Genomic DNA, 18266 nt, shown 5'->3' on the forward strand with positions numbered 1-18266 from the left:
GATTCTGTAATTTTCCATCCCTGTCAGGGACAGATGGAGGCAGGACACTACCAGGAAAATATCTCTACTTGTCTAAGTTGTCAAATGACCTTAATACAAGTGTCCTTGGATTTGGTCATAGGATCTCTGAACTGTACATAGAAATATGAATTCTGTAGATTGGGATCTATGAAATGGTTGTGAGAATCTAATGGAGGTCACTATGTGGAAGTCCAAAGAATGAAGTTAAGGCATTAGAGTTCCTGTCACCATGGGGACAGCTGTGATCTCATTAACAATTACTGACAAACAGGATACAGCATGCCAAAACAAGTACACCCTGAAAGAGGAAGCGTTCCAGCACTGCACTGCTGGAACAAGATACATGCAAAAACTTCATGGGATGTTATTTTTAAAGTATTGTCAGCCAAGACGCAAGGCAGACTTTTTCAATTCTCATAATCTCAAGAACTCTGCAAGCAGCTCAACATGAAATAAAAATATTTATGTTCATGCAGAATCTATATTCTTAGTTCTCTCTACACTCATCTTTCAGGACACACTTCTGCTCCCCTATTCCATACTTCTTGCTCCCTTTACTGTCTCCCACTCCAATTCTATCCACTTCCCCCATTCTGCCAAGATCTACCCATACCATTCCCTCCCTTAACTCAAAAGCTTGCAGAGATACTTAAGCATGCTCTTGGCCCCATGGGCAAAGGGACATTTCCATCTTCCTGGGTCATTTCTTCAACCTGTTCAGTTCTTCATTCCCAGCCATGTCATCTTCAGACTCCATTCTTCCTGCCACTCAGCAGCAGTTGGACAGCTGCCTCTGCTGACAGAAGCCAAAACTGCAGTCCCAGCTGCCGAAGCTACCATAGATACCATCTATACTTTCAATATTTTAGCTCACAAGAAAATATTTCCATCCTCTTGCTTGTTTCACCTTCAAGGGCACTAATGACACACTTCCAATTACAATAGTATGATTTTTTAACATATATCACATCACGTTGCAAGAAGAGAGCAGAGTTGCTGGTATCTAACAAATTCTTCAAGCTCAACAATTGGAGTCTAAGTTCATTAGAAAATGGAGAGCCCCCTCTACCTAAAACTGCAAGGCTACTGCCTTCAAAATTATGTTTTAAAACCATTATTGGGATTACAAGGTAAGATTCTCCGAAGTATTCAGTCTTTGCTACTGTTAAAACTATGTATCAGCTGCACCCTCATTGTCTCAAAAGAGGTATAAACTATCAAACTTCTGATAACCTGCCCTTCACAATTCTCCTGTAATGGTCAACCACAGAACATGTCAGTGTCACAAGCAACCACGCTACCAGAGGATTGCAGAATGAATCACCCATATTTATCTAGAGAGTGACAAGTGCATTTCTGCACTGAAAAGGCTTGGTTTCTTCTGGAGACCTCTCAAGAGGCACAATTCTGGGATGTCCCAGTTACGTTGACCTCTCCTGTACTGCAGCCAGAAAAAGCAAGTGTAGTGCTCTCATAAAAATTTTAGAGGTTATTTAAAAAAAAAAATTTAAAAGGGAAATCTGTTTTAATGCCCTTTTTCTCCAAGTCTGGGAACTTTTCAGATTGCTATCATGTCCACCTGCATTAATTAAGAAACATTTAGCCAATTCTGAAGAGCACATTGATGTAACACTCAAAATGATCACTGGGGAAAAAACATTTACTGCCTTCTGTTATTTCAAAATCTCTCATGATCTTCAAATGCAATTCAGATTGCAAGTGTGATCTCCAAACTGTTCTGTACTATGTGGACAGTACTGTATTCTAAAATTTGTGTACTGCCTCCAGCTTGATCCATTACAGAAGCATCTCCAGTTTGCTTCACATGTGCATTAAACATTCTTCCCTTACCTACTGTAATAAATTTTTCATAAATATTGTTCCAATGACTGTGAGTAAAATCCAAAAGTATATGATGCAGCAACACCTGACAATGTAAGCAATTTTTTTTTAGATTGTCTTGCTAAAACTTTATGTGCTGCACTGGAAAAAGGTTCAAAACACAGCCTCTTTAAAAGCAGAGTTCAGTGGGAAGACAATGAGATGTATGGTATTTCTCTTTCGAATAAATAATTAATTTTTAAAAATCAACTTTTTTCCCCAAAGAAAAATGCAGACAAAAGCCTTTCTAAGCACACTGATGGTGCAAAACAAATAAACACTTTATTTTAGGACTCAGTTGTTTCAAAAGAATTTAATTCTTTTTGTGCCCAAGGTCCCTTATTTCCTTTCCCATTTCTTCTTATTTAAATTGTATCAAACATACAGTGACCCCTGTTCTCTGCTACTTACTCCCACCTCTGCACCAGCTCCTCCACTGTGGGAAGAGAAGTATCCATGCAGCTGAACAGCAGCCCACTTTAGGAAACCAGCCCAACAAACGAACAAGAAAGGCATCTTTTCAGCCATATCTCCTCCCTGAGCCTGTTAGCTGTGCAGTCTCACAAGCATTCCGATCAGAGCAATGCAGGCATGACGCACCAGCACCACTCCTCAGCCAAGGACAGAAACTGCTTGAATCAGCAGTGCTGCTAAAATTGCTTGGCTGTCACGCGCTGACTGGTGTGAGCTCTGCCCTGAAGGATGCACCTCTCCTCTTTCACACTGCATAGTGCTTGGAAAGGCTCTCTTCCCACACTCAAGTCAATCTGCAGGCTAAAAGTGATGTCCTGTTATCCCCCTCGACCTGAAGACATATTTGATCTGGTGCACTTAAATCTCCCATGAATCAAATCAGCTTGCTGAAACACTGGAAAATGAATTCAACGTTGCCTCAAGAACAACAGTGAGAAAAGAACACCTGGCCACATAAGCAGCAGAGCTGCTTTTTCAACAGTGACTACAGTTCATCTGGATAACACAAACTGAAGCTGCAAAACAACTCAGAACTGTCAATTCCACCTCTGAAGGAGACACCTGAAACTCATCTGAGACTATATATTCCCCATTCCCAACTAAAGACTAGACAAAATTAGTTTTAATTAAAATAATTAAAACTTCTTGGAAGTGTCCCTTGTCTTTAGGAGATCTGCTTAATTATTTGGCTAATATTTAATTGTTGACTTAATGTATCATTAACAGAATATAAATAATACATGAAAAAATAGTAATTATTACTGAAGAATGAATCAAATAATTGAATTTAAAAATGAAAATTGGCCTCATACCACAGACAGGTCAAACCAATTTTCATTACACAGAAAAAAGAAAGTAGCTCTCACACAGCCAAGATTAAACAAAACTTGAATAAAGAAAGAATGAAATTCAGTTAAGGGCTAGTTTCTGTTTCCACAAAGACATTTAAATTACCACTGTTTGCTAACAAAGACTAAGGATATACTGAGATCTACTCAGTAACTGAAAAACAAAGGTTTAGCTGAGTCCTCTTTCATTCCCTTTCTCCGTCCTGCATGTTAGTCCTATAATTCACTATGGCATTTGCCTTTTGTGTAGCATATGCTGGTTTGTGTTCAACTTCAGATCCAAGACAACCCACACATTTTCTTCCTAAAGTCTGCTACTCACACGCCCCACATCCTGCATTTATGCATTCAGTTATTTGTAATCAAATGTGCCACCTCTCATTTTTGATCTCTGAACTCTCTCTTTTCAGATCTCAGTATCCCCATTTTGTTCAGATAATTTTAAATTGTACCTTCTACCTCACACACATACATGCAGTCAGCCAAGTTTTAACTGCTGCCATCTCTTTGCAAGTACTTCAGACTAGCATCCTAACCACTTGCTCTTTACCTATTTTCAAAATTACAATTCAAATCTTCCCTTCCAGAAATTGAAAGCTCCTCCTACTGGCCTTTTGTTGAACTAAAGACAAAATAAATATTTGCCAAACCAAAGAAATACTAAAATGCAACACTAACATTACTGGTATTCTAGTATCTTTTGGTATTTGGTATTGAGACAAACAAACCTCAGAAAAATCTCACTCTTCAAGACGCATAGAATAAGAGATAATTCCAAGGATTTGCCTAAAATGAACAGTTTATCCACACTATCAGAAAGTGATAGAGTGAAATTAGATTTTCTTCTTCTCATGGCAAACAATCTGCTGCTTTGGCATAGTGATTATTAATTACTCTTCTATTGCAGCTGAGGAATAAAACAACCTAAGATACTGACCACAAAGGTAAGAAATCCAAAGGTGACTCACAGAGTCAGTTACTCTTGTCATATAAAATTACCCTGAGAAACGATCACCATTTTAGTCATAGGCTTTTGTTAGTTCTGATCAGATGTGATTTGTTTGAAGAACCAAAAGGTGGCTTTATTGCTCAAAAAAAGTTTTAATGAAGGTAATTGTTCAATTTTGGTGTTCTTAAAAGACTCTACAACATGCTAACAGCCAAGAGTAGATTTGCAAAGCTCTACATTAAAAGCAGTATTTCCCCATCCCACATCTTTTCAGCAGAAATTCAAAGTAGATTTCCAGATTACTTGAGTAAGACATAGAACAGTTTGAGTCACCGGACTGCACGGTCAAATAATCTTGTAATTATTTCAAGTGACTACTGAGTATGAGAGAGACCTAAAAACTCATGTATACATAGATTAAGATTCAAGCTAACACAGTAACACCAGAATCTATCAGTACTACCACTCTCAGAATGGGTAACTAATTTACTGTTTGAAGCTCACTTGAGAGTCCAAACACAAACAACAGCACTGTCCCTCTTTCCTGAGATTACTAAATATTTCAGTTTGAGACCAAATACCAGCAGAATAATTCTATCACTCAAATCTTAATACTTAGCATTCAACTTAACCACTCCTATTCCTCACAGCCTTTGGAAAACCGCTGAGGGAGGGGGAATAGGGATTGATATATACCCAAATACTCAAATCTCTGCATTGTAGAAGGAGAGAGATTAGACCCAACCAATACAAAATAAATCAGATCACCAAGCAAATAATTTGCAGTTCAGTGAGGAATTCTTTCATTCTTGTAAGATACAAAATGAAAGCTGAAATTATGCACATCTTTTGTATACTCCTTGACGTTGCAAAGCTTTCTAGAGTCTTTGTAAGCCAATTTATCACTGCATAGACATCGTAACTGAAGTCCTCAAAATTCAACATTGATTCTCTAGGTCATTCCCTATGTTCTGCAACCAATTTTCACTACAACTCTGAACCATGTGCAGATGAGCCAACACATTCTTAATCCCACCTTTTTGTTTGACCAGTAACTCAAGCTAGTAATTGTGTTTTCCACTTCAATGAGCTAGATGAACTCAGAAATTTTCCTACCTGCTCTCTCAGTTTGGAATTGCCAGGTTGTTTATTAAATAACTATAAAGAGTTGCAAACTTCAGAACAGCAAATGCACTATCTGTTTTATGTGGCCAAAATCTTTAGCAGATTAGTTAATTCAACCTTGCTGATAACTAGCCCACATTTAGAATTATAGAATTGTTTAGGAAAAGGCCCTTAAGATCATTGAGTTCAGCTTATTTACTGAATGCTTGTTCTCTTTTCCCCTCACTCATTATCAAGCCTGCTAAGCTAATCCTCCTATTATCTCCAGACTATTTCCCTTCTGGTTACATGAGCCAAAAACTTTCTTAGGCCGGTGTATCATACAAAGTTTTCTCCTCACAGCACAGCTTAAGGGCTGAGATCAGAGCTTCCAGATCATGCAGCTACTCTTCCAGCATGATCAGCACAGTGCACTGCATGCAAGAACTCAGCTTTCAGCGGGAATAAAATATATTGCACATTCAGGGCAAGTCACATCAGTTATCCCCTTATTATCCATACCCATCACCAAGGGCACAAATAATGCTACCCCTCAAAACTTCCTCCAGCATTCCCCACTTTTATCTCCAATTCATCTAGCTCAACAGTTTTGAATCTCCAGCCATTACCACTGCTTGTGATATCACCAATCATGTCAACCGGAAGGGATTCATTACTTTGGGACTCCGGAGACCTGCAAGACCTTTAGCAAGACACAAAAGAAAGATGATAAGCACAATTGTTTAAGTGCTCTATGTATCCATTTCTCAGTAAAGGGTGACCAACAACATGTCAAATAATACAGCAATCAAAAATCACTAGGTTTTTTTTGAGAAGACACATAAGTCTGTGGCATTCACTACTTTCTATTGTTCAAGGCCTGAGTGCAATAACAAAATAGAATGCAATGTTTAAATGTGTAACATCTATGAGAAAAAATACGGAAGTAAAGCACATGCCATTTTTCTACAATATTAGTCTTCATTTTGAAGCACCACATACTGGCAGTCACTCAAACTGATCAAGAGCAACACATCCAAGATCTTGGGCTGCTGCCATTAATAAAATCACAGAATCTTCCGAGCTGGAAGGGACCCACAAGAATCATCAAGCCCAGCTCTTAAGTGATGGCCCCTACAGGAATCAAACTCGTGACCAACACTATGATCACGACATACTTGGAAACACAATAAAGAGCCACCGGTAAGTGGATGTAGAGAAGATGCAACAAAAATACTTCAATGATTTTGCAAGCTATCTTCAAAATTCTTAGAATTTGTAATACTCTCATTCTGCATGACTCTTTTCAGAGGTACCCAGCCACATAAGAGCAACAAGCTCAAACTGAAACACAGAAGTTACGTCCGAATACGAGAGAAAAAATTACTTTACTTCGAGAGTGACAAAGGACTTGAACAAGCTGCCCAAAGGGGTTGTGGAGTCTCTTCCACAGATATTCAATACCTGCCTGGCTGTGATTCTCTGCAAACTGCTCTAGTAGGTGAACTTGCTTTAGCAGGGAGGTTGGACTAGGGGATGTCCCTTCTGTGACTGATGCTTGTGGAGCACTGCATAGCTCTCATTCATCCTACAGTCCAAATAAGTAAGGAGTTCTGCATCTTACATCAACGGTAAGAAAAATGCCTTGCAATATGAAAAATACATCTTGAAATTTGAATTTCCAGTCTTAAAGCCTAATTTTGTTAATTTACAAGTGCAGGAAAAGAAAAGGTTTTGCAGAAATCAATTTTATCACCAACAGCTGCCCTCAAATGACGAATTTAAAGGCAAATAAATTGTATTTGTTCAGCACATGCTACTTCCTCAAGCTAACTCGATCTTTACTGACAAACATACTTCCAAAATAAATAAATCATATACGTAAATGGAGTTAAACCTTTATTATTTTCAACTCAGAAGCTGCTACGTGCAAAGGCTGGCGGATTAAACTCAACGGAGAGAAAAAAGAAATTTCCATTTCAGGAACGTACTGTCCTTTGAGATTACTCTGTGCCCTCCTCCGGTGTCTCAGAAAATGGAAAAAAAAGCGAGAACAAGCTAACTGCAGTGAGTTCAAAGGCCCAAAGTGCGAGTCGACCATGTTAGAAGGGCAGGGCGGAGCTGGCCCGGCCTGGACCCCGGGCACGCAGCGCGTCCCAGCAGCGGCCCCCGGCGGCGGCAGCGCGGGCATGCCCGGCCGCGCCGCGCACACGCACCGCAGGGAGAGGAAAATTAAAAAAAAAAAAAAAAAAAAAAAAAAAAAAAAAAAAAAAAAAAAAAAATCGCCACTGCGAACATGATTGTCCTTGGCACTAAAACTGCGCTGTGAACCGCCTTATCAGCCTACCGACGTAAGAACAACTCGCAAGTGTTAACACTGTGTGAGGGAATGATCGGTCTTTTACCGTGGCTCGGTCTAAAAGACGCATGCACGCAGGAAAAAGCGAAACGTGTGAGTCATCAGGCCGCTGTGAGGATACTGTATAACTTTCCAGGTACGGGAAAGTCACCTAAAGACGATATAAACAAATTTAAACTTCCAGTGGGAACCCCAAGAAGCCAATTATTCCTTAAATCGTCTAAAATACACACAGAGTGATACAAATCCGGTGAAACAGCACTCTCTATGGCCTGCAGAAAACGATGGCAATCCCATGAAACATTACACCCAAGTATAGAGACCATGGAATGGGAGTGGTAGCGAGAAAAAAAATCATCACCTATCTTGTTCCTGAGTAAGAAACAGAACCCGAGTGTGCATCATAGTTGGGAGGGGAGTGTTGTGTTTAACATTATGTCGTAAAAAAACCTTTAAATCAAAACCAAAACGAAACCAAACCACCATCTAGCCAAGGAAAAAGACAAAACCAAAACCCCTAGTACTGATTCTTTAAGGACAGACAGATAGAAACAATAAAATACTAACCACCCTTCCAAAATTTCGGAATATTCCCCTTTGTGCGAGGAGGGATAAAACTAGCAAAAATGTAGTTCTACTTTTGCTCTTACTAAAAGATTAAAAAGTAACCCGAGGGTCTGTACCTCCCTACCATGATGAATCATGGTCTTCCCGTACCGAGCCCCGCCGAGCAGCCTTACCTTAAAATTACTGGAGTTGATCCACGCTGTTAATTCGTCGATCACTTTGTCAAGGCGCTGCTGGTCCTGCTCCAGATCGGGGGACCTCGCCGGGTCGCCCAGGTAGTCCAGCAGCTCTTGGCCGACCTGCATCCTGCGGCCCACGTCCTTCTGCTGTACCTGCTCGCAGAAATAATCCATGCCGGCAGGCTCCATCTTCGAACGCTGCGGAAAAGTTTCTTCGTAGACGAGCCGAGGTCCTCAGGGTCGGAAGCGCGAGCAGGGCAGGCCAGCGCGGGCAGGGCAGGGCAGGGCACGGCGGGCGGCGGGGGCACGAACAGGCCTGCGGTCCTCATGGAGCCGCTCCCGGCCCTCCCCGCCCCAGCTCCGCGCCCGCCATCCCCATGCGTACTCGCACCCCGCAGGAGGAAGCCCCCGGCAGGAAGGGAACGCGGCGATGCGGAGGGCTCAGTGGGAGCCGCTTACTCCTGCTCAAGAGTTTCCAGCCGCCTCCGCGCCGTCCCGAGGGATCCCGACAGAGCTCCCCGCCGCCGCCCCTCCCCTTCCTCCGCCAGGGAACGGGTAACAGAGCTCGAGAACAGGCGCTGCGGCTGGAGGGGCTCGCAGGGACCCCGGCCGCGAGCTCGGGGGGGTCCCCGCGGTAGGTGCTGCCGCCCCCGCTCGCTCTGCCTCCTTTCCTCCCGCCCGAGGAGAGATCTGCGTGCCGCCCCTCACGGGCTTCGGCGAGGCCGAGGCAGACCTCTCATGCTCCTGACGCCGAGGCCTCCGGCTCCTCTCGCCCGCTTGCCCGCGGGGCGGCCCCAAAACTTTCGTCCCGGCAGGTCTCAGCACCGCCCTCTCCCCCCTTCCACGAGCCGAACAGGGAGAGTCCCCCAGAGAAGCCGCTCACGCTTCGCAGCGCCTTCCCCCGCCGGGCTGTGCGGCGGCAGCGGCGCCACCGTCCCGTGAAAGTTGCGTCTGCCGCCGCCGCCCCGGCCGGCGCCAGGCGGACATACCGGGCGTAGGCCGCTCGGCCCCACCTCCCACCGCGGCTCCCGCTTCCCCTAGGAGAGCGCGCGCCCGCGCGGCGCCTCCCGCCCAGCGCTGCGGATGGATGGATGGATGGATGGATGGATGGATGGACGGACGGACGGACGGACGGACGGGCAGTGCGCGCTCCCGCCGGGAGCTCCCTGGGCACCCCTGTGGGTCGTGTCCGGCGGCAGTGGGAGGCGCATGAGCCCTCCACCCCGCTGATCGCCTCGGTGCTGGTCCGGCGCCCTTGGGGAGAAAGGGGAAGTTTTGAAAGAACAGAGGAAGAGATGTGAAAAGTTCTGCCATGCTTCGGTGCTCTTCTCCTTTCCTCTCTCCCCCTTCCGAGCGCGGTCCTGGCTTTGCTCAGCGATGTCCTGCAACCCCTCCCGCCTTGCTCAGTGCCCAGGTGTTAGGTGGGCAAATCACCGTGGAGCCATCCCAGTACTCTCGGTGTAGTTGGCTCTGCAACGTTGCTGCCCGCAAAATCGGGTTCCATATCTGGAATGCGACAACACTCCAGAGAGACACGGATTATTAAATTCAGAGCTGCACAAGTCTGGGTACTCAGTGCTATTCCATAAATCCATCACAACCCACCGGACTTTCCACACTGTTATTTACACAGAATCACTGAATCACAGGGTTGAATGGGACCTCTGGAGATCACCTAGTCCAACCCCATGCCAAGTTAAAGAAGGTAACAGAGGCATGCGTCCAGACGGGTTTTGAATGTTGCCAGAGAGGGAGACTCCATGAACTCCCTGGTACGGGGCTCCACCACCTTCAACATAAACAAGTTCTTCCTCATGCTGAGGTGAAACTTCTTGTGTTTATTTTATGGCCATTGTTTTAATTTATGGCCCTTGCTGCTTCTCTTGTCGCTGGGCACCACCAAAAAAGAGTCCAGCACCATCCTCTTGGCACCTGTCTTAGAGATAGTTATCTGCATTAATGAGATCCTTGTTCAGTCTTCTCTTGTCTAGACTAAACAGGCCCAGCACCTGCAGTCACTCCTCAAATGAGAGATGCTCCAGACACCTAATTATCTTTGTGACCCTCTGCTGGACTGTCTCCAGTAGGTCCTTGTCTTTCTTCTGCTGAGAAGCTCAGAAGTTCACAGATGGCAATTTCCCATGTGGCTGACCCACATGCAGACTGCCAGAAATACACTTGAATTAAAACAGAGACTCTTAAGTGAGGGGCTGTGACTTTCGGTGTTGTTTCAGGGCCAGTTTAAACTGGTCCAAATCCCCTTGATGGTGGGAAAGACAGCCCTGCCCTCTCTGTCCCTCTTTGGCATTGGCCTCTGAAGGTACAAGTATGGCTTTCACATTCAGGGAAAGGAAAGCAGAGGAAGCCACTCTTCCCCTTCTCCCACCCAAGATGCTTCACTTGGCCCCTGTCTTATCCCCCGTGCCAGACCCTGCACACACTGACCACTTGGGTTGATTTAATGGGCTACATAACAAAGCTGGTGTCAGTGAGCTGGGCTGGTTCACGAGCCCTATGGGCAGAAGCATGGGACTCACAAGATGGGAAGCCATCAGTGGCAGTGGACAGTGATGCCCCTCTGATATTGGTAGGGTTCACCTTACACTAAAATGAAGGCCACTACTGATACAGGCAGTCCTTTTCTTCCCTACAGTCATGTATACAATTCTTCTCTTCCTTACACCAGAGCTGGTTTTTATTTATCTTCACTTAAGCAGTTCAGAAAGAAAAATATTATCCATTTTTCTCCCTTTTTAAAAATTGCATAATCAGCTTTTTGCTGATTCAGATTCCTAAATTTTTTCACTCTGATATTAAGCAAGTACCAGAGTTGGAGCAGGTAAAGTAGAAGCAGATAGCTGGAAGATAGATGGGGAAGATGAGAGTTGTCATTCAATGACAGCCTTTGTGTTATGAAAACTCAACTTAGTTTCAAGACAGCAGAGTCTAGTGGTTTCACTTTCATTGTTAGTCATTATACTGGGGAAGAGTGAACCTGCAGGAGAGCAAGGTACTCTGTTCATTTGGCTGCTGGATTTAGACTGAGGAACCACACCTGCAAATTGCTGCTTCACAGCAGTGTAAACCAAACTAAATTGGTGCTACAATGCTCCTACCTGGCAGGAGGCAAGACAACAAGCAGCCTTTTGTTGATTTCAGTGAGATGCAGCAAATTGAGGACCCCATGCTTCATCAATCCCCAAGCATTACAATAATGAAGATAGTTAAAAAGATTAAAGATACCTTTAAAACAGAAATGTATGTATTTACTTCGAGTTTATTATAATTTACAAAAAGATTATGAACTGCTCATCATGTTTTCACAATGGATTTCCCTGTGCACTTACAAAAAAAAAGGAATTTTGGATGGAGCTGAATAGTTCTTGTCTTATGTGTGCACTGCCACTTATTAAGATATGGAATTACAGGTTGCTTTTCTAGAAAAATAGGACCCAAGAAATTTGTGGAAGTCAAAAAATAAATTTCAGAAAAATAAAACTGTGTTGCTATATTTTTTATCAGTGCCGCTAGAATCTGATTCACTGGTGTTGTATGTTTAAAAAGCAAATATCTTGCTATGAAAGTTTTAAAAGTATTTGTTGACCTAATAATATTGGCTATATAGAAAAGAACTGAGTAGATGATACTGGATTCTTGGAGTATTAACAACTGTAAACAATTTCTGTCCTTGTCCAAACTGTCTGAAAAAAAGCCCAAAAACCAAGTTATATAAAACTCATTTTTCATTACTGTCCAAGTTAAGGTCAATCTCTGAAGAAAGAAAATCCTAAGTAAAAAGAGGGGGTAAAGGTTGTGACACTACTCTATTGAATTTCTCTAAATTCAAAGCAAATACACTGATTAGGTAATCCAGTTGCTGTGACTAGCACTGAAACTGAGGGGAAGGGTAAAGTATAAGACACACACTTGAAATATCAAAACTATTTTGTCAACTCAAAGACGGCATTGCAAAGCTATGCCAAGGGCAAAAAGTCATGCTGGGCTATGCGGCCTTTTTTTTTTTCCCCATTTCACGTAATAAGTATTTTCTTAAAAACCACAGTAGAAAATAATTGCCTTGCTGTAAAATCAGAGGATTAGAGCACTGTATTTCATCCTGTGATCCTGTGACTACCAGCCATGACTAGTGCCCTTTATACCGTATTGATTATGCATATACTGTTTCAATGTACCATTATTGATATAACTGCAGAAAATGGGAATTTTCTTTTATTCCTGAGGTATTTTGCTAAGATTAAGGCAATTTCATTTGAAACCTAGAACCTAGCACTGAGAGGAATTATCTTTTTTTTTTTTATCAATAAACGTTGGTTGACATTTTTTCTCTGCAAACAAATAGCTTTTGGATTTGGCAAATAGAGCTTCTCATTTCCATTTTTAGCAAGGCAGGAGTAACACTCCAACACTGAATCTAGAGCAGTCCCTCAGCTTGGACAAAGGACATGGTTTTGTTTTAGATGTTCTCACACAATCCTAGTGCACTTTATACCTAGGGATGTGGGCTAGGCTCCAAAAAGAAGGCACTTTCATTCAAGCCAAATATCTGTTGAAGCTTCTTATTCTCAGTTAAGGAGATTCCTTTGGAATGCAATCTTCTTTTTGATATGTAAGCATGTGAGCATAAATCCACTGTGTATTTGTACAATGCAAAATATTTTGTAGAGCAATTAAGCCCCGTAATTGAATGCAGAATCAAAATTTCCTTCAATCTTCTCAATGTAACTTGCTAGCAATCAGAGCAATTACAGCAGGAGCTGAGGTAAATGACACTAATACAGTGAAGCACATTTCCAACTTGAATTGCACACCAAACCTGTTGCTACACTCCCATCCTATCCAAGTGTGCTGCACAATTCTCACACATCCTGTTCTGAAAAAGGCGAGAATCCTACCAGTGGGCTGGAGAGGGAGGATGCCATGCTCTTTGTTCCTCTGGCTGGTGAGAAAGCATGCAGTGTGCTTTAGGCTCTGTTCTACCCTCCTTCCTTTGCTAGCAGTAATCCTTAACAGGCTCAGAGCTCATGCAACCTGGTTATTGATCTTCTGCAGCAGGCCTGTCAGTCACCGCAGCAGAAAAGCTACTTCCACAGATTTACTTCCGCTTCTGAGAAACAGTTCTCACACAGAGGTTATGATCCCATAGCTGAAAGAACCATAAAAAGCCTCTGCTAAAAAGTTATCTTCATCACAAATAGCGAACACAAACTATAATAATAAAAATAGAATGAATTTAAACATGAACCACTCAGAAAGTTCCCATAAATTACACTTGATGCAGCCTAGGTCGACACTGAAGAAATCTATGAGAAAGGTGTCCTTCCTGTTGGATTTCTCAGGAGCTGGATCAGCACTTCTACATTTTCTACTCTGGATGACTTGAATCAAATGTTCAGGTTGCATCTTGGATGTAGTATCTTTCAGTCATGTAGCACCTTTTAATGTCTTCTGGAAGAAACATAGGCTTTTATTTTTTTATAAGCTGGAAATCAGTACACTGAGGGTTTTCTCAATACTGTTAAGAGGTAAAAAACTATTTTAAGCAGAAATGTGGGAGACTGTTATTCATATTGTGTAGGTATTTATTTTTCATCTTTTCTGTCATTCATTTCAAAAGAATGATGTGTATCCTTTCAAGCTGAATTTATCATTGTCGTTAAAGTATCATCTGAATTTCTCCCTCTGAGATTAATGTCAGAATAATGAAGTAATAAATATCTGTTGAATATAAATAAATAATTAATTCATGAAGGAATGTTCTGATGATGATGTTGCAATATACGTACCAAACTAGTTGAAGACTTGACCATTTTTCTCACAAGGTCTTAAAGATGAAATCAGATGTAACCATATTAAAAATGTACTTGGTGAACTACATTTATGCCTGTGCCATGGATGTTCTTGAAATTATGTATTTAATAGAGATTGCTTTCATATGCTTATTTATAAAACAGTCAGAAGCTGAAACTAGTAGTCTGGTATTTTACCTGTACATACGAAGTTAATTTGATCACAGAAATGAGGTATGAAAGGGGATCAGTCTGATGCCTGATTACTGGATTACTTCAAGGCATTAATTTGTTCCATATTGTAAAATACGTTTTAACATGTAGACACTGCAATGAAATAATTCACCCTGATAAATCTTTCATGAGTCATTTGCTAATTTTCTTGATTCATGTGATATGGAGAAGGAAGAACAAATTAAAAACTACAGGCAATGAAAAATAGCCTCAAATTAATGTGTGACAACTGCTCTTTCATCATGTTAGTCTACCATGCTTTATATAATTACTCAAACACTGATGCATAACTTAGCATCCTTTAAGCCCTTCTTGCACAGCGACAGAGACTCTAGTGATAGAAGTATTTGATTGTAGTTTGTCAAGCAAACGTTTGTTTCTGTTTTGTGCTGCAGGTTATTTGCTAGACTTTTATCAAGTATGATTTTCTTTCTTTATATTTCTATGGAGGAATATAGTATGCCAGTGTTCTGTGTAAAACCTTAATTGCTGTATGATTTCATGTCATATTGGAAAAAATCTGGGATGCAATAGTCCAATGATATAAAATTTTCTGAATTTTTAAACTTAGTAAATTAAACTTTAGTTAAAATACCTGTGAGAACGATTTCAATACAGATGCAATTACCTTTGTATTGCAATGCTACTCTTTGTAACAGCAGCATCAAAGAACTAGAAAAGGATCCAAACTATTTGTGTCATCTGACCTGAAAAGTAAAAGCTGGTGAGCAGACAGTGTACTGCAGAGCAGTATCAAGGGAAGTGTAGCCGGGTGCATTTTTGCCTTAGAATGGCAAAGTCTCTCTTCTTGCAAAACAAATCATGGCATCTTCATTATCTGCAGGAAGATTGCAAGACAGTGAAAGCACTGAAGGATATGATGACAAACGTGCATAATGGAATCTTTCTCATAACATTGCTGCAACTTTCCAAACCAGGCAGAGCAGTGATACTCATCCTAGTAACACTAGTGCAGTGCCAGACTCTGCCCCCATTTACACAAAGCAACCCACTTCTCACTGCATAGGAATGAAGGGAAGAGAAAAACATGTATGATCTGATTTGTTGGCCTCTGGTTGGGCTTGCTTTTGTTTCTGTAATGCAAGTCCTTCTATAAATATGACAAACTAAGCAGTAATTTACTAGTCATGGAGTTCCTACATCAACAGTATTGATCCAAGGAAGGTTCTCCCAGGTAAGAAATTGCAGAGTTCTTCCTCATATGGGGAGAGAATTTTCTACATACATGTGGTTTAACGCATACAGACGCATTTGCATACATATAGTTTAAAATTATTTTTTTTCATTAAAAATTGTACGCATTTACATGCTGTATTAGGCTGACTGAATTTTTTTGGCTGTTGCCCGATTCTGGCGTGTTTCTCCCCTGTAGTTTGCTGAAGTCGTCTAGCTGCTTGAGAGCTCCCTCTCGTGGTGAACTCTCCTCCAAGGATATTCCCGACCAAATATTCCCGGATCGAAGGTATGAGATTGGAACTTTACCTACCATATCTATTACTGATAACGCTGTGCAGCAAAAGAAAGAAGCCAAGGTTGCTTTTTTGTTGTTGTTGTTGTTGGTTATTTTGTTGTTTTTTGGGTTTTTTTTGGGTTTTTTTTGGCTCACATATAAACCTACTGGTTTGTATGGATGCAAATATCAATTAGTATTTAGGGGAGGGAATTTCTGTAAATGAGTATACATATGAAAGAAATGTAAGTATTCATCTGTGTTCTAGGGATAAAAGTTGTCATGAATTTTTTTTTTTGTCCTGAAAAGAGTAAATTACTGTCCTTCTCTAGAATAGTTTAGAGTCTCTTGTATCTGGTGCTGCTGAACCTGCTGTTTAAAGCAGATTGTAATTACTGTGGCCATCAGCAGCTTTGACCAAATACCCACTGTTATGTGTCTGTGCTGCACAAGGGTGTGTTTTTATTAAATTTCTTTTCAGTTCAGAACTGTCACCCATTCTGTGCAGGAGAATTACTTAGAGTTTCAGAAAGAAAGGTTCAGGCATTCTCCTCTCCCCTTCCTCCCCCACCTCAGGTCCTGACCTCCTGTGCCTCACCTGGGAAGGGTTGTGCACCTGCAGCATGACTGGCTAAAGCAGCAGTCACGAACTCTGCACACCTCTCACACACCGTGGTGGGGCCATTGCAGCCGTCTCTTTACGTCTCCTGTGAGAGATGCTAAGTCGTGGCTTTTTGGTATCTGCACCAACCGACACAGTGATGTGAGCGCTGCTTCTAAGAATACACAGAGTGCATCACTTTTCCCTGTTTTCCTATGGCTAAAGTGATAGCCTCCCAAGCTAGGTGGGATTATACATTTTAGACAGAATATTTGAATGAGATAAATAGCTGTAAATACAGCTCTAAAAATAATAGCACTGTAAGTTGAGTAAAATAGTGGGAAAAGTAAGGCACATTAAGGGGGAAGAGAGGAAGATTGCTTTTGTGTAGCTTTTGTGGTTCTGAATTGGACTGTTTAAATTACAAGTAGTTGAATTAATGGTAATTTAATGATCAAGAAATAGATCGTCCTGTCAAGAAAATACAGCTTTTAGTCTCATCTAATGGTAATCTAACTGGAAAACAAGTAACAAAACTATGTGAATCCAAGCAGCTCAAAATCATGAAATTTTTGAAAACTAAGTCATTCCTATGACTCTGACCAGTATCAGAGATTTGGCTTGTTATTTTGGGGTGATTTTGTTTTTTTGTAGAAAGAGGATGAGGTAGTGATGTGATGTATATGGATGGAATCTCTTAAAGAAAGCTTATGGAAATAAGGAATAATTACTTAAAGTAATAGAAAATTTTATTAAAATTAAAATGTAATGCAATTGTTAAAATTTAATATAATTTTTAGAACTTAAAAGAGAAACTGTTATATAAATGTATATGCACAAATTTAATTACAAACCCACTGTGTTTCAAATAATTATTCAGAATAGCCTCCAACTTTTCTTCGGTGTTTATTGAACCTATGTAGATTTTCAGTTTACTTCCAAATAAATCCTATAGCTACTAATTTTAGCAGTGAACTTGACAATGCTGGGTTAATGATTGGACTTGATGATCTTAAAATTCTTTTCCATCCAAAATGATGCCATGATTTTAAATTACTTGCTGCTAGCGGATATCGTTCTACAAACTCATATAAGGAATTTAATATTCATTTACCCTAATCCATAAAGTTGCAGTTAGAACTTCCATAAGCCAATGCTTAGGTGCCAATTTATTGATATTTTATTAAAAAATTAAGTACTTTAAAATTTCTACATTCTATAAGGGAAATGGTGAATATTCAGATTGGAAACACAGACACTGTGAAGAGACAAAATTTCTTAGTCAGATTATGAATAGGGGGTTTGTTCTCCTTTTAGAGGTTCTATTTTTCCACTGAGAGAACTCAGTTATCCATGCTGCAGTCTGGGGAACTATTTCACTAAAGATGAATCAAGAAAAAAAGTCACAATATAGGAAACATTATATCTTTTTAAAAATATAAAATCCCAAGTAATTTGTGGCAGCAACAGTGGACTCTTTTTAATCTGCTTTTGACTGAGTAATGATGATGTCCGAGATGCCTCAATTATGAATTCCCTTCTTTTTTCGATATTGCATGAGTCACAACAGACATTCCTGTATTCATTACCAGCATTTAAAGACAATAATCAGTCTATTTAGAAGTAAATTCCTATTGAAATAAAAATTTCAGCCTATGAGTGTTTCTGCACACAAACGTACCCTGTGCTATGGATTTTCCAGAACATACACTCTGTGCATAAGTGAGCAAGCATGTCAGTGCTCCAAGTGACAGCAGAGGGAAAGCCCTAC

General features: G+C 41.1%; 1 protein-coding gene across 30 annotated transcripts in view; it reads right to left on the reverse strand.

Annotated features, from left to right (window-relative positions):
* Positions 1-8586, reverse strand: part of CLASP2 (cytoplasmic linker associated protein 2) — a 145416-nt gene extending 136830 nt beyond the window's left edge. For all 30 annotated transcript variants that reach the window (XM_088166518.1, XM_088166497.1, XM_088166424.1 and 27 more), the window contains exon 1: positions 8377-8586. In XM_088166518.1, coding sequence (XP_088022644.1) covers positions 8377-8571 — 195 coding nt within the window. In that variant the 5' untranslated portion in view covers positions 8572-8586. The remainder of the gene's footprint in view (positions 1-8376) is intronic.
* Between the last annotated feature and the right edge of the window lie 9680 nt (positions 8587-18266).

This window comes from Sturnus vulgaris, chromosome 1 (genome assembly GCF_052056855.1).
Source record: "Sturnus vulgaris isolate bStuVul1 chromosome 1, bStuVul1.hap1, whole genome shotgun sequence".
Lineage (NCBI taxonomy): Eukaryota > Metazoa > Chordata > Aves > Passeriformes > Sturnidae > Sturnus > Sturnus vulgaris.